This window comes from Nerophis ophidion, linkage group LG22, assembly GCF_033978795.1.
Source record: "Nerophis ophidion isolate RoL-2023_Sa linkage group LG22, RoL_Noph_v1.0, whole genome shotgun sequence".
Lineage (NCBI taxonomy): Eukaryota > Metazoa > Chordata > Actinopteri > Syngnathiformes > Syngnathidae > Nerophis > Nerophis ophidion.
Genome location: NC_084632.1, coordinates 5,931,847 through 5,955,192, shown reverse-complemented (window position 1 = coordinate 5,955,192; position 23,346 = coordinate 5,931,847). Strand labels below are relative to the sequence as shown.

General features: G+C 36.4%; 1 protein-coding gene across 1 annotated transcript in view; it reads right to left on the bottom strand.

Moving 5' to 3' along the window:
* The window catches only part of LOC133540484 (ceramide synthase 2-like), a 77,998-nt gene that overhangs the window by 9,090 nt on the left and 45,562 nt on the right, over positions 1-23,346 (bottom strand). The window contains exons 4-6 of the mRNA XM_061883116.1: positions 17,146-17,264; positions 10,903-10,960; positions 9,725-9,775 (exon numbers count right to left, since the gene is read on the bottom strand). Of these exons, the coding sequence (XP_061739100.1) occupies positions 9,725-9,775; positions 10,903-10,960; positions 17,146-17,264 (228 nt within the window). The remainder of the gene's footprint in view (positions 1-9,724; positions 9,776-10,902; positions 10,961-17,145; positions 17,265-23,346) is intronic.

The window sequence follows — 23,346 nt, the reverse complement described above, 5'->3', positions numbered from 1 at the left end:
ATAAAGTTGTTATTTGAACTGAAAAAAATTCCTGCAATTTCGGGAAAACCGGGAAATTTCTTGTTAATAACATTTCTCAATAACAAATGTGACTTCTTCAACATTTCTCAACCGATTTGAAAAATTCCAACATCAACCATTGAAGTCTTTTCACATTTTCCCCCAAATTTCCGCTTTCCTCGAAATTCCCAAATTTCCATGAAATTCACAAATTTTCACGAAATTCCCATTGAAAAGAATGGGCCATTTTTCAAAGTTCCACAACTCCCACATTTTTCATCCGACTCAAACCGGTCCAACTCCAAAATATTCAGCCTGTTTAAAATGATGTGCTCTCTCCTTCAACAATTCCCGGATTTCCAGGAATTCACAGTTTTCAGGGACATTTTCCTTAGTCAAAAATAATTGTCCATTATTGAAACTTCCACAATTCACACATTTTTTCGACCGATTCAAACCATTCCACCTTCAACACATTCCACTCAACCAACTAACACTTTCCCAAGTTCCAAACCAAATTCCGTTTTTCCTGGAAATTTAAACTCTTGAACATTCAAACTATTCTTACAATATGTTTTTTTTCAGGGCTGATACGGGTTCATAGTGGTCAAGAAGGCCGATAACAGATAATTGGAGCTGATATTTTATTTGCAGTAAATGTAATATGTACAGGAATGTGATTTATCCGTCTCTAGTCGGAAAATCCAACGAAAGACTATAGACTATTATTAGTTTTACTTCGTTTTTTCTGACCTACAATGTGTTAAAATCTTGATCCGTCTCTTTGCCATACCTGCCAACAACCACGGTTTCCCACATTTTTCAACCGTTTCACTGTCAAATCATTCCTCTTAATAAGGACAAAAAAATAAAGTTCTTATTTGAATTGAAAAAATTCCTGCAATTTCGGGAAAACCGGGAAATTTCTTGATAATACCGTTTCTCAATAACAAATGTGACTTCTTCAACATTTCTCGACCGATTTGAAAAATTCCAACATCAACCATTGAAGTCTTTTCATATTTTCCCCAAAATTTCCGCTTTCCTCGAAATTCCCATGAAATTCACAAATTTCCACGAAATACTCATTGAAAAGAATGCGCCATTTTTCAAAGTTCCACAACTCCACATTTTTCAACCCACTTCAACCGTTCCACCGTCAAATCATTCCTCTTAATCAGGACAAATAAACAAAGTTGTTTTTTGAGCTGAAAAAATTCCCGGTTTTACCGAATTACCAGGAATTCGTTAATACCATTTTTCAAAAACAAATTTTACTACTTCAACAATTCTCGACCGATTTGACAAATTCCAACACCAACAATTCAAGTCTTTTAACATTTTCCAAACAATTTCTGCTTTTCTCGAAATTCCCAAATTTCCATGAAATTCCCATTGAAAAGAATGGGCCATTTTTCAAAGTTCCACAACTCCCACATTTTTCAACCCACTTCAACTGTTCCACCGTCAAATCATTCCTCCCAATCAGTACAAAAAACAAATTTAGTTTTTAGAACTGAAAAAATTCCTGTTTTTCCCGAAATTCCAGGAATTCGTTAGTACCATTTCTCAATTAAAAATGTGACTACTTCAGCAATTCTCGACCGATTTGAAAAATTCCAACATCAACAATTCAAGTCTTTTCACATTTTCCCAAAAGTTCCAGCTTTTCTTGAAATTCCCAAATTTCCATGAAATTCCCATTGAAAAGAATGAGAAATGTTTCAAAGTTCCACAACTCCCACATTTTTCAACCCACTTCAACCGTTCCACCGTCAAATCATTCCTTTTAATCAGGACAAAAAAACTAAAGTTGTTTTTTGAACTAAAAAAATTCCTGATTTCCCCGAAATTCCAGGAATTCGTTACTACCATTTCTCAATCAAAAATGTGACTACTTCAGCAATTCTCCACCGATTTGACAAATTCCAACACCAGCAATTCAAGTCTTTTGAAATGTTCCCACAATTCCCGCTTTTCTCGAAAATTCCCAAATTTCCAAGAGATTCCCAAATTTCGGTGACATAGACCATTTTCAGTTTTACTTAGTTTTTTCTGACCTAAAATGTGTTAAAATCTTGATCCGTCTCTTTGCCATACCTGCCAAAAACTACGGTTTTGCACATTTTTCAACCGTTCCACCGTCAAATAATTCCTCTTAATCAGGACAAAAAAACAAAGATGTTTTTTGATTTGAAAAAATTCCTGGAATTCGGGAAAACCAGGAATTTTTTCGTTAGTACCATTTCTCAATAACAAATGTTACTACTTCAGCAATTTTTGGACCGATTTGAAAAATTCCAACACCAACCATTGAAGTCTTTCCCCGTTTTCCAAAAAATTCCCGCTTTCCTCGAAATTCCCAAATTTCCACGAAATTCCCATTGAAAAGAATGGGACATTTCTCAAAGTTCCACAACTCCCACATTTTTCAACCCACTTCAACTGTTCCACCGTCAAATCATTCCTCTTAATCAGGACAAAAAAATAAATTAGTTTTTAGAACTAAAAAGCATTCCCGTTTTTCCCGAAATTCCAGGAATTCGTTAGTACCATTTCTCAATTAAAAATGTGACTTCTTCAGCAATTCTCGACCGATTTGAAAAATTCCAACATCAACAATTCAAGTCTTTTCACATTTTCCCAAAAGTTCCAGCTTTTCTTGAAATTTCCAAATTTCCATGAAATTCCCATTGAAAAGAATGAGAAATTTTTCAAAGTTCCACAACTCCCACATTTTTTCAACCCACTTCAGCCGTTCCACCGTCAAATCATTCCTCTTAATCAGGACCAAAAACAAAGTTGCTTTTTGAGCGAGAAAAATTCCCAGTTTTCCCAAAACTCCAGTAATTCGTTAATACCATTTGTCAATAAAAAAATGTTACTACTTCAGCAATTCTCCACCGATTTTAAAAATTCCAACACCGACCATTCAAGTCTTTTGAAATGTTCCCACAATTCCCGCTTTTCTCGAAAATTCCCAAATTTCCAAGAGATTCCCAAATTTCGGTGACATAGACCAATTTCAGTTTTACTTAGATTTTTCTGACCTACAATGTGTTAAAATCTTGATCCGTCTCTTTGCCATACCTGCCAAAAACTACGGTTTTGCACATTTTTCAACCGTTCCACCGTCAAATCATTCCTCTTAATCAGGATAAAAAACAAAAATGTTTTTTGATTTGAAAACATTCCTGGAATTCAGGAAAAATATGATTTTTTTCGTTAGTACCATTTCTCAATAACAAATGTGACTTCTTCAGCAATTTTTGGACCGATTTTGAAAAATTCCAACACCAACCATTGAAGTCTTTCCCCGTTTTCCCAAAAATTCCCGCTTTCCTCGAAATTCCCAAATGTCCACGAAATTCCCATTGAAAAGAATGGGACATTTCTCAAAGTTCCACAACTCCCACATTTTTCAACCCACTTCAACTGTTCCACCGTCAAATAATTCCTCTTAATCAGGACAAAAAAACAAAATTAATTTTTAGAACTGAAAAAATTCAGTTTTTTCCCGAAATTCCTAGAATTTGTTAGTACCATTTCTCAATTAAAAATGTGACTACTTCAGCAATTCTCGACCGATTTGAAAAATTCCAACATCAACAATTCAAGTCTTTTCACATTTTCCCAAAAGTTCCAGCTTTTATTGAAATTCCTAAATTTCCATGAAATTCCCATTGAAAAGAATGAGACATTTTTCAAAGTTCCACAACTCCCACATTTTTTCAACCCACTTCAACCGTTCCACCGTCAAATCATTCCTCTTAATCAGGACAAAAAAACTAAAGTTGTTTTTTGAATTGAAAAAATTCCCGGTTTCCCCGAAATTCCAGGAATTCGTTACTACCATTTCTCAATTAAAAATGTGACTACTTCAGCAATTCTGGACCGATTTGATAAATTCCAACACCAACAATTCAAGTCTTTTAACATTTTCCAAACAATTTCTGCTTTTCTCGAAATTCCCAAATTTCCATGAAAATTCCCATAGAAAAGAATGGGCCATTTTTCAAAGTTCCACAACTCCCACATTTTTTAACCCACTTCAACCGTCCCACCGTCAAATCATTCCTCTTAATCAGTACAAAAAAACTAAATTAGTTTTTAGAACTAAAAAAAATTCCTGTTTTTCCCGAAATTCCAGGAATTTGTTAGTACCATTTCTCAATTAAAAATGTGACTTCTTCAGCAATTCTCCACCGATTAGACAAATTCCAACATCAACAATTCAAGTCTTTTCACATTTTCACAAAAGTTCCAGCTTTTCTTGAAATTCCCAAATTTCCATGAAATTCCCATTGAAAAGATTGAGAAATTTTTCAAAGTTCCACAACTCCCACATTTTTTCAACCCACTTCAACCGTTCCACCGTCAAATCATTCCTCTTAATCAGGACAAAAAAACTAAAGTTGTTTTTTGAACTGAAAAAATTCCCGGTTTCCCCGAAATTCCAGGAATTCATTACTACCATTTCTCAATTAAAAATGTGACTACTTCAGCAATTCTCGACCGATTTGACAAATTCCAACACAAACAATTCAAGTCTTTCCACATTTTCCCAAAAAATCCCGTTTTGCTTGAAATTTCCAAATTTCCATGAAATTCCCAAATTTTCATGAAATAACCGTTGAAAGGAATGGGACATTTTTCAATGTTCCATAATTCCCACATTTTTCACATTCCTCTTAATTAGGACAAAAAAACGAAAGTTGTTTTTTGAACTGAAAATATTCCCGCTTTTCACGAACTTCCAGGAATTCCTTAATATCCTTTCTAACATTTTCCCCCAAAATTCCCGCTTTTCTCAAAATTTCCATGAAATTCCCATTGAAAAGAATGGGACATTTTTCAACATTCCACAACTCCCACATTTTTCATCCGATTCAAACCGTTCCAACTCCAGCCTGTTTAAAAAGATGTCCTCTTTTTCAACAATTTTTAAAAAATTCCCAGTTTTCAAGGAATTCCCAGTTTTCAGGGACATTTTCCCCACTCCAAATGAATTTCGGAGTGGGGACTCTTTAAGAAGGGGGACCGGAGGGTGTGTTCCAACTATCGTGGGATCACACTCCTCAGCCTTCCCGGTAAGGTTTATTCAGGTGTACTGGAGAGGAGGCTACGTCGGATAGTCGAACTTCGGATTCAGGAGGAACAGTGTGGTTTTTGTCCTGGTCGTGGAACTGTGGACCAGCTCTATACTCTCGGCAGGGTTCTTGAGGGTGCATGGGAGTTTGCCCAACCAGTCTACATGTGCTTTGTGGACTTGGAGAAGGCCTTCGACCGTGTGGGGAGTGCTCAGAGAGTATGGGGTATCGGACTGTCTGATTGTGGCGGTCCACTTCCTGTACAATCAGTGTCAGAGCTTGGTCCGCATTGCCGGCAGTAAGTCGGACACATTTCCAGTGAGGGTTGGACTCCGCCAAGGCTGTCCTTTGTCACCGGTTCTGTTCATAACTTTTATGGACAGAATTTCTAGGCACAGTCAAGGCGTTGAGGGGATCCGGTTTGGTGGCCGCAGGATTAGGTCTCTGATTTTTGCAGATGATGTAGTCCTGATGGCTTCATCTGACCGGGATCTTCAGCTCTCACTGGATCGGTTCGCAGCCGAGTGTGAAGCGACCGGAATGAGAATCAGCACCTCCAAGTCCGAGTCCATGGTTCTCGCCCGGAAAAGGGTGGAATGCCATCTCCGGGTTGGGGAGGAGACCCTGCCCCAAGTGGAGGAGTTCAAGTACCTAGGAGTCTTGTTCACGAGTGAGGGAAGAGTGGATCGTGAGATCGACAGGCGGATCGGTGCGGCGTCTTCAGTAATGCGGACGTTGTACCGATCCGTTGTGGTGAAGAAGGAGCTGAGCCGGAAGGCAAAGCTCTCAATTTACCGGTCGATCTACGTTCCCATCCTCACCTATGGTCATGAGCTTTGGGTCATGACCGAAAGGATAAGATCACGGGTACAAGTGGCCGAAATGAGTTTGGGTCTCTCCCTTAGAGATAGGGTGAGAAGCTCTGCCATCCGGGAGGAACTCAAAGTAAAACCGCTGCTCCTCCACATGGAGAGGAGCCAGATGAGGTGGTTCGGGCATCTGGTCAGGATGCCACCCGAACGCCTCCCTAGGGAGGTGTCCAACCGGTAGGAGGCCACGGGGAAGACCCAGGACACATTGGGAAGACTATGTCTCCCGGCTGGCCTGGGAACGCCTCGGGATCCCCCGGGAAGCGCTAGACGAAGTGGCTGGGGAGAAGGAAGTCTGGGTTTCCCTGCTTAGGCTGTTGCCCCCGCGACCCGACCTCGGATAAGCGGAAGAAGATGGATGGATGGATGGATGGATTAAACTTCCACAATTTGCGCATTTTTCGACCGATTCAAACCATTCTACCTTCAACACATTCCACTCATCCAACCAACACTTTCCCAAGTTCCACACCAAATTCCGTTTTTCCTGGAAATCCAAACCATTCTTATAGTCATACTACAATCTGTCAGCATTTCACTTCATCGTTGGAGAATTCACACGCAATTCCTTCAGGAATTGACTCATTTAGTTATTGTTATTATTATTTTTTAACAATATCGCCGACACGGAAAACGGAGGTACGGATAAAAGAAGTACCCGATATCGATGTCAGATTGCCATAAGGAATCAGTCAGTTCTTGTTGCTCGCCAGCCAGCACGGAAAGCTAATAACCGCCGCGTGGATGTCAGTTAAACACGCCTGCACGTCCACATTCCTGCAGGGTTCAAGAACTTAAACTGACAACATTGAACACCGCTTCCTGTATCGGCTCCTGCTCTTATTGTTGCAGCTTTTCCTTTTTCTGCCTTGATGGACTTCCTGTCATTGTCCCGAGATGTGTTGATTCAAGATAGTCGCCCAACTTTCCTCTATCAGACTCAGAGTTGGACGGTATACTAGTAAAGCACTAATGAACCAAAAATCGGTACTATACTCTCTTTGAAAAAACAACAGTTCGTGACATTGCCTGTTTTTACGAGCTGATGAGCATGTTCGGCAGTGCACAGTCACTGAGTACTCACACGCAGACACAGTGTGTAGACAGAAAAGGGAGAAAGGGCGCATTTTAGCTTAAAAAAGTAAAGATAAAGGTGATCGCTAGTCCTCGCCTCTATGGCGACGAATAAAGTGAGTTTTGTACAAGTATCATTATCACTGGAGGACAAGGAATAGCTAAACATGCTCTACTACACACCGTAGGAGGATACAACCGCTAACAAAAGCTGGCGCTCCTCAATGTAAACACATGCCAAGGGTCTACGCTTTACATCCACTGTAATGATACCAGGTACAATGGCGTATCTAGTTAATACTACAATGATTACATCGATATCTTTTATAGTCACAAAATCTTTTTTTTTAAATGTATATTGAATTGAATTGAACTATATTTATATAGCGGTTTTCTCTAGTGACTCAAAGGGCTTTTACATAGTGAAACCCAATATAGGATGTCGTAGTGATTTGTGTTGTGGTTTATGCAGCCCTTTGAGACACTAGTGATTTAGGGCTATATAAGTAAACATTGATTGATATAAGTTACATTTGAAGGAGTGTGGGTGGCACTGGGAGCAGGTGGGTAGAATGTCTTGCCCAAGGACACGACAGTGATTAGGATGGCGGAAGCAGGGATCGAACCCGGAACCCTCAAGTTGCTGGCACGGCCACTCTACCAACCGAGCTATACCGCCATATTATGTTTATAAACTCAGGACATAGTACGTCCCTGGACACATGAGGACTTTGAATGTGACCAATGTATGATACTGCAACTACTTGGTATCGGATCGATACCTAAATGTGTGGTATCATCCAAAACTAATGTAAAGTATCAAAGAAGAAAAGAATAAGTGATTATTACTTTTTAACTGAAGTGTAGATTGAACGTGTTGAAACAGAAAACAGCGTGACACCTACCCTTTACATCAGTATTTCTTAACCATATTATTATTGTTTATTAGGTGTTATATTTTCTTGTACGATAGTGTAACTACTTGGTATCGGATCGATACCTAAATGTGTGGTATCATCCAAAACTAATGTAAAGTATCAAAGAAGAAAAGAATAAGTGATTATTACATTTTAACTGAAGTGTAGATTGAACATGTTGAAACAGAAAACAGCGCGACACCTACCCTTTACATCAGTATTTCTTAACCATATTATTATTGGTTTATTAGGTGTTCTATTTTCTTGTACAATAGTGTAACTACTTGGTATCGGATCGATACCTAAATGTGTGGTATCATCCAAAACTAATGTAAAGCATCAAAGAAGAGAAGAATAAGTGATTATTACATTTTAACAGAAGTGTAGATTGAACATGTTGAAAGAGAAAACAGCGCGACACCTACCCTTTACATCAGTATTTCTTAACCATATTATTATTGGTTTATTAGGTGTTATATTTCCTTGTACGATAGTGTAACTACTTGGTATCGGATCGATACCTAAATGTGTGGTATCATCCAAAACTAATGTAAAGTATCAAAGAAGAAAAGAATAAGTGATTATTACATTTTAACTGAAGTGTAGATTGAACATGTTGAAACAGAAAACAGCGCGACACCTACCCTTTACATCAGTATTTCTTAACCATATTATTATTGGTTTATTAGGTGTTCTATTTTCTTGTACAATAGTGTAACTACTTGGTATCGGATCGATACCTAAATGTGTGGTATCATCCAAAACTAATGTAAAGTATCAAAGAAGAAAAGAATAAGTGATTATTACTTTTTAACTGAAGTGTAGATTGAACATGTTGAAAGAGAAAACAGCGCGACACCTACCCTTTACATCAGTATTTCTTAACCATATTATTATTGTTTATTAGGTGTTATATTTTCTTGTACGATAGTGTAACTACTTGGTATCGGATCGATACCTAAATGTGTGGTATCATCCCAAACTAATGTAAAGTATCAAAGAAGAAAAGAATAGTGATTATTACATTTTAACTGAAGTGTAGATTGAACATGTTGAAAGAGAAAACAGCGCGAAACCTACCCTTTACATCAGTATTTCTTAACCATATTAGTATTGTTTATTAGGTGTTATATTTTCTTGTACGATAGTGTAACTACTTGGTATCGGATCGATACCTAAATGTGTGGTATCATCCAAAACTAATGTAAAGCATCAACGAAGAGAAGAATAAGTGATTATTACATTTTAACAGAAGTGTCGATTGAACATGTTGAAACAGAAAACAGCGCGACACCTACCCTTTACATCAGTATTTCTTAACCATATTATTATTGGTTTATTAGGTGTTATATTTTCTTGTACGATAGTGTAACTACTTGGTATCGGATCGATACCTAAATGTGTGGTATCATCCAAAACTAATGTAAAGCATCAAAGAAGAGAAGAATAAGTGATTATTACATTTTAACAGAAGTGTAGATAGAACATGTTAACAGAAAATAAGCAGATATTAACAGTAAATGAACGAGTGGATTAATAGTCCATTTTTACAGTTTGTCCCTCATAATGTTGACAAAATAATAGGTGTATAAATGACACAATATGTTACTGTATAGAACTAATTGGGAGTCTGTGTTTGTTTACTTACTACTAAAAGACAAGTTGTCTAGTATATTCAACAGAAATTCCTGGAACTTGGAAAATGTGAAATTGAAATCTGCTGTGGGGTCGATCCCGTTCTTGTTCACAGAAATGGACGATCTTAGGTTCTCACCTGCCTGGGAAAGCCGTGCCAGCACGCTGTGCAGTCCCACAGCCAGGGAGTCTGGAAGGTGAGCAGACACAAAGGTGAGTCTTCACAACAAACAAACACACGTACAAACAAATAAATGGGAAACGACTATGTTTATTATTCATTCTCATAGTTTGCAGTGGTGTTTATTCTTTGAGAGCTTTGTTGTCTGCCAGGGCAAAACTCCAATAGCAAACAAACGTCACATGACTAGCTCTCCAACTCCTTCTGCCCCGATCTCTCCTCCTTCTCCCCTTTTATACAGCGTGAGGAGATGAGTTAATTGTGAGCCGGTGTGCGAGCCACGCGCCTCTCCGCTCAGCCGCATTCTCCGCCTCCTCGCCGCCATCTTGGGCAGGGTTCCAAAGTGCCCTGCCCCGCCGTCGGACCGTCGGCTCCGCCTCTCCACAATATTCTAATTTTCTATTTTTTATTTTTTTTATTTGTAACACAATTTAACAAATGTAAAGTGTGTAACAAATTTAATTCATTATTATTATTAGAGATGTCCGAAAATGGCTTTTTTGCCGATATCGGATATTGTCCAATTCTTAATTACCGATTCTGATATCAACCGATACCAATATATACAGTCGTGGAATTAACAAATGATGATGCCAAATATTGAGGAGGTTGAGGTGGGCGGGGTTTGGGGGGTAGAGGGTAGAGGGTAGTGGGGGGTGTATATTGTAGCGTCCCGGAAGAGTTCGGGGTGCAAGGGGTTCTGGGTATTTGTCCTGTTGTGTTTATGTTGTGTTACGGTGCGGATGTTCTCCCGAAATGTGTTTGTCATTCTTGTTTGGTGAGGGTTCACACATATTTGTCACAGTGTTAAAGTTGTTTATACGGCCACCCTCGGTGTGACCTGTATGGCTGTTGACCAAGTATGCCTTGATTAGTAATCAATCCACTACCTCGCTCTGTCTGTCTCTGCCCCTCCGCACACCTTCACAATTAGTTTAGTTTTCAACCCCTTCTTAACCCTGAACATACATTGAAAACAAACGCAACCCTGACTCAAAATGACGTACATTTGAGGCATTTAAGAAACCCCGCCCGGACAGCCCCTCAAAAGAGGACATGTCCGGGGAAAAGAGGACGTACGGTCAGTCTAATTAAATAGTGAGGTAGTTGTTGATCGAGGAAGTAATGGGACTTACGTCCAGCAAAGATCCGAGCCCGGCTGTGAAGGCCACCAGGTAGAAGAAAAACCGCCAGCTGCAAGAACAAACACAACCAATTAGCTCCGAAGATATTTGACCAAATAATAATGTTGGATTTTGCCTTCATGCACCGATACAGTGGATTTGAAACGTGTGATTATTGATTTAAAGGAAAAAAACATTTACCGTTTGGAGATTATAGCTACGGACGTACAGTACAGGTCAAAAGTTTGGACACACCTTATCATTTTCTTTATTTTCATGACTATTTACATTGTAGATAGTCACATCAAAACTATGAATGAACACATGTGGAGTTATGTACTTCACAAAAAAAGGTGAAATAACTGAAAACATGTTTTCTATTTTAGTTCCTTCAAAATAGCCACCCTTTGCTCTGATTACTGCTTTGCACACTCTTGGCATTCTCTCCATGAGCTTCAAGAGGTAGTCACCTAAACTTCACAGGTGTGCTTGAAGCATTTTTCTCTAGTAATATTTGTACAATATTCCAGAAGTATAAAAGTCAAATAAAAAAGTTACGTATTCAATATTGGTAAATTTTTATTTTTCTACATTATTGTAACTCCTTTATTCTTCCATACTAGTCTGACATTCAGAAAAAAACGTTATTGTAATAAGTTTAATTTATGCTAGCAATTATGACTCAGGTTAACCACATTTTTTCTACATGTAATATTTCTCTTTTATTCTGGTAATTATGACTATTTGCCTAAAATCCTAAAAAAATATATAGTACAGTTTCTACTTTATTGTAGTAATTACAACCTTAATTTCCAACAATTATGAGGTTGTTCTTCCTTGTAAATTAATCCACTAGTTATGACGTAATTCCTCTAAAATCAGACAATATGGTCATAATTCAAGAAATTATGACCATATTTGCCTGAAATAATATTTTGCTTAAAACACTGAAAAAAGTATATTTTACTAGTATAGTGTCTACTTTATTGTAGTAGTTACAACCTTAATTTCCAACAAATATGAGGTTTTTCTTCCTTGTAAATTAATCCACTAGTTATGACTTAATTCCTCTAAAATCAGACAATATGGTCATAATTCAAGAAATTATGACCATATTTGCCTGAAATAATATTTCGCTTAAAACACTGAAAAAAGTATATTTTACTAGTATAATGTCTACTTTATTGTAGTAGTTACAACTCTAATTTACAACAATTATAAAGTTGTTTTCCCTTGTAATGTTTTTAAGTTAATCCAGCAATTATGACTTTATTTCCCTAAAATTTGACCATTTTCTGACATGTTTTATTCTAGTTTCTTCAAAATAGCCAACCTTTGCTCTGATTACTGCTTTGCACACTCTTGGCATTCTCTAGATGAGCTTCAAGAGTTGTTTTTACTTCACAGGTGTGCTTGAAGCATTTTTCTCTAGTAATATGTGTACAATATTTTAGAAGTATAAAAGTCAAATAAAAAAGTTACGTATTCAATATTGGTAAAAAATTTTTTTTCTAAAATCACAAGTTGTATCCTTTTATTTTTCTATATTATTGTAACCCTCCTTTATTCTTCCATACTAGCCCAACATTCAGAAAAAAACTTTATTGTAATAAGTTTAATTTATGCTAGCAATTATGACTTAAATTAACCACATTTTCTCTACTTGTAATATTTCTCTTTTATTCTGGTAATTATGACTATTTGCCTAAAATCCTAAAAAAAAATTCTAGTATAATTTCTACTTTATTGTAGTAATTACAACCTTAATTTCTAACAAATATGAGGTTGTTCTTCGTTGTAAATTAATCCACTAGTTATGACATAATTCCTCTAAAATCAGACAATATGGTCATAATTCAAGAAATTATGACCATATTTGCCTGAAATAATATTTTGCTTAAAACACTGAAAAAAGACTATTTTACTAGTTTAATGTCTACTTGATTGTAGTAATCACAACCTTAATTTCCAACAATTATAAGGTTGTTCTTGTAAAATAATCCAATAATTATTACTTAATTCCCCTAAAATCAGACCATTTTTCTACTAACATATACCTTATTCAAGAAATTCTGACCTTATTTGCCTAAAATAATATTTTGCTTAAAACACTGAAAAAGTCTATTTTACTAGTATAATTTCTACTTTATTGTATTAGTTACAACTCTACTTCACAACAATTATAATGTTGTTTTCCCTTGAAATGTTTTTAAATTAATCAATATTTGTACAATATTATAGGAGTATAAAAGTCAAATAAAAAAAGTTACGTTTTCAACAATATTAGCTCTAAATTCAGAATTTATTCTGGTATTTTTTAATTTTTTTTTACTAATATCATAAGTTGTATCCTTTTATTTTTCTTTATATTATTGTAACCCTCGTTTATTCTTCCATACTAGCCTGACATTCAGAAAAAAAAGTTTATTGTAATAAGTTTAATTTATGCTGGCAATTATGACTTAAATTAACCAAATTTTTTCTACTTGTAATATTTCTCTTTTATTCTGGTAATTATGACTATTTGCCTAAAATCCTAAAAAAAAATTCTAGTACAAATTCTACTTTATTGTAGTAATTACAACCTTAATTTCCAACAATTATAAGGTTGTTCTTGTAAATTAATCCAATAATTATAACATAATTCCCCTAAAATCAGACCATTTTCTACTAACATATACCTTATTCAAGAAATTCTGACCTTATTTGTCTAAAATAATATTTTGCTTAAAACACTGAAAAAGTCTATTTTACTAGTATAATTTCTACTTTATTGTAGTAATCACAACTTTGATTTACAACAATTATAAGCTTTTTTTCCCTTGTAATGTTTTTAAATTAATCCAGTAATTATAACTTTATTCCCCCTAAAATTAGACCATTTTCTGAAATATGTTTTATATTTTAGTTCCTTCAAAATAGCCACCCTTTGCTCTGATGACTGATTTGCACACTCTTGGCATTCTCTAGATGAGCTTCAAGAGTGGTTTTCACTTCACAGGTGTGCTTGAAGCATATTCAACAATATTAGCCCTAAATTCAGAATTTATTCTGGTATTTTTTTTTTTTACTATAATCATAAGTTTTATCCTTGTATTTTTCTTTATATTATTGTAACCCTACTTTATTCTTCCATACTAACCTGACATTTAAAAAACAAAGTTTATTTTAATAAGTTTAATGTATGCTGGTAATTATGACTTAAATTAACCACATTTTTTCTACTTTTAATATTTTTCTTTTATTCTGGTAATTATGACTTTTTGCCTAAAATCCTCCCCCCAAAAAATTCTAGTATCATTTCTACTTTATTGTAGTAATTACAACCTTAATTTCCAACAATTATAAGGTTGTTCTTCCTTGTAAATTAATCCAATAATTATGACTTTATTCCCCTAAAATCAGACCATTTTCTGAAAAAACATTTTATGTCCAAGTTTCTTCAAAATAGCCACCCTTTGCTCTGATTCCTTTTTTGCACACTCTTGGCATTCTCTTCATGAGCGTCAAGAGCTAGTCACCTGAAATGGCGTTGATTTCACAGGTGTCATAGTTTTGATGTGGCAATGTACAAAGTAAATAGTCATGAAAATAAAGAAAACACATTGAAATGAGAATAAGTTGTGTCCAAAATATGCCCTGAACTTACAGTACAAGCAAAAAGTTTGAAGTTGTATTATTTTAGGCAATTAAGGTCATAATTTTTTGAATAAGGTATATGTTAATAGACAAAAATGGTGTGATTTTAGGGGAATAAAGTCATAATTATTGGAAGAACAACCTTACAATTGTTGGAAATTAAAGTTGTAATTATTACAATAAAGTAGAAATTATACTACATTTTTTTATTTTTAGGATTTTAGGAAAATAGTCATAATTACCAGAATAAAAGAGAAATATGACAAGTAGAAAAAAATTTGGTTAATTTAAGTCATAATTGCCAGCATAAATTAAACTTATTAAAATATAAAAACAATTCTGAATGTCAGGCTACTTTGAAGAATAAAGGAGGGTTACAATAATTATAGAAAAATAAAAAGATACAATTTAGGATTTTAATTAAAAAAAATAAAATACAAAATACCAGAATACATTCTGAATTTAGGGCAAATATTGTTGAATATGTAATTTTTTTACTTGACTTTTATACTTATGGAATATTGTACAAATATTACTAGAGAAAAATGGTTCAAGCACACCTGTGAAGTAAAAACCATGTGAGGTGACTACCTCTTGAAGCTCATGGAGAGAATGCTAAGAGTGTGCAAAGCAGTCATCAGAGCAAAGGATGGCTATTTTGAAGAAACTAGAACATAAAACATATTTTCAGTTATTTCACCTTTTCTTTTGTTAAGTACATAACTCCACACGTGTTCATTCATAGTTTTGATGTGACTATCTACAATGTAAATAGTCATGAAAATAAAGAACACGCATTGAATGAGAAGGTGTGTCCAAACTTTTGACCTGAATTTACAGTACAAGCCAACAGTTTGAACACACCTAAAAATTTTATTATTTTAGGTAAATAAAGTCATAATTTCTTGGATAAGGTATATGTTACTAGAAAAAAACGGTCTGATTTTAGATAGATAGATAGATAGATAGATAGATAGATAGATAGATAGATAGTACTTTATTGATTCCTTCAAGAGAGTTCCTTCAGGAAAATTAAGTCATAATTACTGGATTAATTTACAAGGAAGAACAACCTTATAAATGTTGGAAATTGAAGTTTTAAGTACTACAATAAATTACAAATTATACTACAATTTTTTTTTTACGATTTTAGGCAAATAGTCATAATTACCAGAATAAAAGAGACATATTACAAGTAGAAGAAATTCAGTTAATTTAAGTCACATTTGCCAGCATGAATTAAATCCGATACTTGCTTTTTTTGCTGATATCGTGATAGCAATATTGGTTCGGGACACCCTCTATATCAGGGGTCTCAAACACACAGCCCGCGGGCCAATTGCGGCCCGCCAGATGTTATTTTGCGGCCCGCACCTTGATTTGAAAATTTAATGTTGATGCGGCCCGCGAGTTTTATATGAATGATGCTTTACAGCCTCATAATTGTAGACTGTCAATTTTCCGGGAGACACCCCGATTTTCAGTGCCCCTCCAGAGGTAATCATTCTCCCAAACAATAATATTTAAGGGGCACAGTGGAGGCACTCCTTTAACGTCCTCTACAACCTGTACAGACAGCATGAATGACAAACACATTGTGGGAGAACATCCACACCGTAACACAAAATAAACACAACAGAACAAATACCCAGAATCCCATGCAGCCCAAACTATTCCGAGCTACAATATAGACTCCGCCCCTTATTGTAGCCCGGAAGAGTTAGGGCTGCATTGGATTCTGGGTATTTGTTCTGTTGTGTTACAGTGCGGATGTTCTCCCAAAATGTGTTTGTCAATCTTGTTTGGTGTGGGTTCACAGTGTGGCGCATATTTGTAACAGTGATAAAGTTGTTTGTACGGCCACCCTCAGTGTGACCTGTATGACTGTTGATCAAGTATGTCCTGCAGTCACTTCCGTGGGTCTGCAGAAGCCTCCTACAATATGTGACTGGGCCGGCACACCGTTTGTATGGTGGAAAAGCGGACGAGACGGCAGGTTGTAGAGGGCGCTAAAGGCACTGCCATCACGGTAAATCCTTAATATTGTTGTCCGGGTGAAAACCAGGAGAATGATTGCACCGGGAGATTGTGGGAGGAGCACTAAAATGTGTGTGTTTCCCAGAAAGATTGCGAGATTTGGCAAGTATGTTACTAGGGCGGGAAAGCCATTCAAAAAGGTGAATTCATTAAAAAGTGCATCACCTAGTTTCTGCATCCAGTGGCCCCCAGGTAAATTGAGTTTGAGACCTCTGCTTTATACAGATAAATAGATACTTTTATCCATCCCACAATGGAAATGGATATGTTTACAGTTCAGGTTTTATCAACAGTAAGAGAAGTAAAATGTCTTGAAAAAATACCAATTAGTACTAAATAATACAATTGCACTATGTATACATAAAAATTCAACAAAAAAACACTATTTTAATAAGTTACCAGTCCTGAGAAGCAGGAAGTTATCTTACTAACTTACTACATCCCTAGAAAAAAATTGATCTGGCTATATTTAGTTTGAAGGAAGTCTGAAGGCCAACTCAATTCTTTCCTTTCCCGCCCGCCTCGTGTTTCAAATCCACTGCGGTGATGACGCGGGAAGAGGACCGGATTCAAACTGACGAGGCCTCGCAGAACTTTTTGGTGTTGGTGGGTCGGTCCTGGTTTCGCCTGTGCCTGAACCAGGTGAGGACCTGTGTCTGGGAGAGTCCACACTGCTTCCCGAGGAAGGCCACTTCACTCTGAGGGGTGACAAAGACGCCGTTAAAGGGGAACATTATCACAATTTCAAAAGGGTTAAAAACAATAAAAATCAGTTCCCAGTGGCTTGTTTTATTTTTCGAAGTTTTTTTCAAAATTTTACCGGTCCCGGAATATCCCTAAAAAAAGCTTTAAAGTGCCTTATTTTCGCTATCTTCGAAACCACTATCCATTTCCCTGTGACGTCATACAGGGCTGCCAACACAAACAACATGGCGGTTACCACAGGAAGATATAGCGACATTAGCTCGGATTCAGACTCGGATTTCAGCGGCTTAAGCGATTCAACAGATTACGCATGTATTGAAACAGATGGTCGGAGTATGGAGGCAGATAGTGAAAACGAAATTGAAGAAGAAACTGAAGCTATTGAGCGAAAAGCTATTGACGCTACTCGGCCATAGCGTGGGTGTACCTAATGAAGTGGCCCACAGCATGGCTGCCTTATTAGCATCGCCGGTAAAATGTGCGGACCAAACGATCGGGACTTTCGCATCTTGTGACACTGGAGCAACTTAAATCCGTCGATTGGTAAGTGTTTGTTTTGCATTATCTAGTTTCAAATGTAAAAACAGCTAGCGTAAATAGCATGTTAGCATCGATTAGCGTAGCATGTTAGCATCGATTAGCTGGCAGTCATGCCGAGACCAAATATGTCTGATTAGCACATAAGTCAACAACATCAACAAAACTCACCTTTGTGATTTCATTGACTTAATCGTTGCAAATGCATCTGCAGGTTATCCATACATCTCTGTGCCATGTCTGTCTTAGCATCGCCGGTAAAATGGGAAGACACTCTGGCAAATTCAATGGGGGTCTGGCGGAAGATTTCTTGCCAGTGGTGCAACTTGAATCCCTCCCTGTTGGTGTTGTTACACCATCTGACAACACACCCACGAGGCATGATGTCTCCAAGGTTCCAAAAAATAGTCGAAAAAACGGAAAATAACAGAGCTGAGACCCAATGTTTACAATGGGTTGAAAATGAAAATGGCGGCTGTATTACCTCGGCGACGTCACATTCTGCCGTCACCCCCTCCAGAGCGATAAACAGAAAGGCGTTTAATTCGCCAAAATTCACCCATTTAGAGTTCGGAAATCGGTTAGAAAAATACATGGTCTTTTTTCTGCAACATCAAGGTATATATTGACACTTACATAGGTTTGGTGATAATGTTCCCCTTTAAAGCAACCCAGCAGACATTGATCCAACGATGTTTATACGTACGTGTCCTTTAAAACAGACTGAGACAGCGTTGCAAAATGGTTGAATTTGTCAATTGAGACAATGTTTGTGTCTAACATTGGATCCACGTTGTTGCTCGGAAAATGACCAAATTTCAATGGTTAAATCAAGGTCAGAACCCAACATTGATTAAACGTCAAAAAGCTTGTTGTTTCAACGTTATGTTAGAGTTGTCGAATATTGGTTCGGAAATGACCAAATTTAAATGGTCAAATCAATGTATGAACCCGACATTGATTAAACGTTGTCAAAGAGCATGTTGTTTCAACGTCCTATTTGTGTTATAAAATATTGGTTGGAGAATGGTCAAATCCACGTCAGAACCCAACATTGGTTAAAAGTTGTCAAAAAGCATGTTTCAATGTTGGATTTGAGTTGTAAAATATTGGTTGGGAAATGACCAAAATTCAATGGTCAAATCAACGTCAGAACCAAACATTGAATAAACGTTAAAAAGCATGTCGTTTCAACGTTGTATTTGTGTTGTTGAATATTAGTTGGGAAATGACCACATTTCAATGGTCAAATCAATGTCAGGAACTGACATTGATCAAAGGTTGTCAAAAAGCATGTTGTTTCAATGTTGTATTTGGGTTGGGAAATGACCAAATTTCAATGGTCAAATCAACGTCACACTCGACATTGATTAAACATCGTCAAAGAGTATGTTGTTTCAACATTCTATTTGTGTTGGAAAATATTGGTTGGAAAATGACCAAATTTAAATGATAAAATCAATCTCAGAATCTGACATTGATTAAACGTTGTCAAAAAGCATATTGTTTCAACATCATATTTGGGTTGGGAAAGTACCAAATTGCAACAGTCGAATCAATGTCAGAACACAACATTGGTTAAACGTAGTCAAAAAGCATGTTGTTTCAATGTTGTATTTGGGTTGGGAAATGACCAAAAATCAATGGTCAAATCAACGTCACAACCTGACATTGATTAAATGTCGTCAATCTTATGGTTGTGTTATAAAGTATTGGTTTCAAAATGACCAAATTTCAATGGTCAAATCAACGTCAGAACCAAACATTGATTAAACGATGTCAAAAAGCATGTTGTTTCAACATCATATTTGGGTTGGGAAATGACCAAAAAGCATGTTGTTTCAACGTTGTATTAGTGTTGTAGAATATTGGTTGGAAAATGACCACATTTCAATGGTCAAATCAGCGTCAGAACCAAAAAAGAGCATGTTGTATCAAAGTTATGTTTGAGTTGTCGAATTTTTGTAGGGAAATTAACACATTTCAATATCAAATCAACGTCAGAACCCAACATTGATTAAACGTCAAAAAGCATGTTGTTTCGACATCATATTTGGGTTGGGAAAGTACAAAATTTTAACAGTCGAATCAATGTCAGAATCCAACATTGGTTAAACGTAGTCAAAAAGCATGTTGTTTCAATGTTGTATTTGGGTTGGGAAATGACCAAAAATCAATGGTCAAATCAACGTCACAACCTGACATTGATTAAACGTCGTCAATGTTATGGTTGTGTTATAAAGTATTGGTTTCAGAATGACCAAATTTCAATGGTCAAATCAACGTCAGAACCAAACATTGATTAAACGATGTCAAAAAGCATGTTGTTTCAACATCATATTTGGGTTGGGAAATGACCAAAAAGCATGTTGTTTCAACGTTGTATTAGTGTTGTAGAATATTGGTTGGAAAATGACCACATTTCAATGGTCAAATCAGCGTCAGAACCAAAAAAGAGCATGTTGTATCAAAGTTATGTTTGAGTTGTCGAATTTTTGTAGGGAAATTAACAAATTTCAATATCAAATCAACGTCAGAACCCAACATTGATTAAACGTCAAAAAAGCATGTTGTTTCAACGTCTTATTCGGGTTGGGAGTTAACCAAAATTCAATGGTCAAATCAACGTCACAACCTGACATTTGTCAAACGTTGTCAAAAAGCATGTTGTTTCAACGTTGTATTTGTGTTGGAAAATATTGGTTGGAGACTGACCAAAATTCAACGGTCAAATCAAAGTCACAATCCAACATTGAATTAACGTTGTAAAAAAGCATGTTGTTTCAAAGTTATGTTTGAATTCTCAACTTTTGATTGGGAAATGACCACATTTCAATGGTCAGAACCCAACATTGATTAAACGTCGTAAAAAAGCATTTTGTTTCAACATCATATTTGGTTTGGAAGTTAACCAAATTTCAATGGTCAGATCAACATCAGAACCCAACATTGATTAAACGTCGTAAAAAAGCATTTTGTTTCAACATCATATTTGGTTTGGAAGTTAACCAAATTTCAATGGTCATATCAACTTCACAATCTGACATTGAATAAATGTTGTCAAAACGCATGTTGTTTCAATGTTGTATTTGTGTTGGAAAATATTGGTTGGGAAATGACCAAAATTCAATGGTCAAATCAACGTCAGAATTTGACATTAATTAAACGTCAAAAAGCATGTTGTTTCAACGTCATATTTGGGTTGGGAAAATTACCAAATTTCAATGGTCAAATCAACGTCACATCCCAATATTGATTAAACGTCAAGAAGCATGTTGTTTCAAAATTGTACTTATGTTGTAGAACAGTGGTCCCCAACCTTTTTGTATCCGCGGACCGGTCAATGCTTAATAATTTGTCCCGCGGCCCGGGGGTGATCCTTTATTTTTATTTTATTTGTCATGAAAAAGGGACGTTTTTGTCATAAAAAAGGGGGGGTTTTGTGGTTGGTGCTCTAATTGTAAGTGTATATTGTGTTTTTTATGTTGATTTAATAAAAAATACACGGGCTTCACGGTGGCAAAGGGGTTAGTGCGTCTGCCTCACAATACGAAGGTCCTGCAGTCCTGGGTTCAAATCCAGGCTCGGGATCTTTCTGTGTGGAGTTTGCATGTTCTCCCCGTGAATGCGTGGGTTCCCTCCGGGTACTCCGGCTTCCTCCCACCTCCAAAGACATGCACCTGGGGATAGGTTGATTGGCAACACTAAATTGGCCCTAGTGTGTGAATGTTGTCTGTCTATCTGTGTTGGCCCTGCGATGAGGTGGCGACTTGTCCAGGGTGTACCCCGCCTTCCGCCCGATTGTAGCTGAGATAGGCGCCAGCGCCCCCCGCCACCCCGAAAGGGAATAAGCGGTAGAAAATGGATGGAAAATGGATGGATAATAAAAAATACATTTTTTTTGTGGTTTTTTTTTGTTTTAATAAAAATGAATAAAAAATTATTCTGCGGCCCGGTGGTTGGGGACCACTGTTGTAGAATATTGGTTGGAAAATGACCACATACGTCAGAACCAAAAAAGAGCATGTTGTATCAAAGTTATGTTTGAGTTGTCAAATTTTGATAGGAAAATTAACCATGAATTGATTAAAGTGGACCCCGACTTAAACAAGTTGAAAAACTTATTGGGGTGTTACCATTTAGTGGTCAACTGTACGGAATATGTACTGTACTGTGCAATCTACTAATACAAGTATCAATCAATCAGAATCTGACATTGATTAACGGTTGTCAAAAAGCATGTTGTTTCAATGTTGTATTTGGGATATAAAATATTGGTTGGGAAATGACCAAATTTCAATGGTCAAACAAACTTCACAACCTGACATTGAATAAATGTCGTCAAAAAGCATGTTGTTTCAATGTTGGATTCGTATAGTAGAAAATCGGTTGGGAAATGACCAAATTTCAATGGTCTAATCAACGTAGGAACCAAACATTGATTAAACCTCGTCAAAAAGCATGTTGTCTCAACGCCATATGTGGATTGGGAAATGACCAAATTTCAATGGTCAAACAAACTTCACAACCTGACATTGAATAAATGTCGTCAAAAAGCTTGTTGTTTCAATGTTGGATTTGTATAGTAGAAAATCGGTTGGGAAATGACCAAATTTCAATGGTCTAATCAACGTGGGAACCAAACATTGATTAAACCTCGTCAAAAAGCATGTTGTTTCAACGCCATATGTGGATTGGGAAATGACCAAATTTCAATGGTCAAATCAACATCAGAATCGGACATTGATTAACGGTTGTCAAAAAGCATGTTGTTTCAATGTTGTATTTGGGATATAAAATATTGGTTGGGAAATGACCAAATTTCAATGGTCAAACAAACTTCACAACCTGACATTGAATAAATATCGTCAAAAAGCATGTTGTTTCAATGTTGGATTCGTATAGTAGAAAATCGGTTGGGAAATGACCAAATTTCAATGGTCTAATCAACGTGGGAACCAAACATTGATTAAACCTCGTCAAAAAGCATGTTGTTTCAACGCCATATGTGGATTGGGAAATGACCAAATTTCAATGGTCAAATCAACGTCACAACCTGACATTGATTAAACGTCGTCAAAAAACATGTCGTTTGAACGTTGTATTTGGGTTATAAAATACTGGTTTGGGAAATGACCAAAATTCAACGGTCAAATCAACATCAGAATCTGACATTGATTAACGGTTGTCAAAAAGCATGTTGTTTCAATGTTGTATTTGGGATATAAAATATTGGTTGGGAAATGACCAAATTTCAATGGTCAAACAAACTTCACAACCTGACATTGAATAAATATCGTCAAAAAGCATGTTGTTTCAATGTTGGATTCGTATAGTAGAAAATCGGTTGGGAAATGACCAAATTTCAATGGTCTAATCAACGTGGGAACCAAACATTGATTAAACCTCGTCAAAAAGCATGTTGTTTCAACGCCACGTGTGGATTGGAAAAGACCAAATTTCAATGGTCAAACAAACTTGACAACCTGACATTGAATAAATGTCGTCAAAAAGCTTGTTGTTTCAATGTTGGATTTG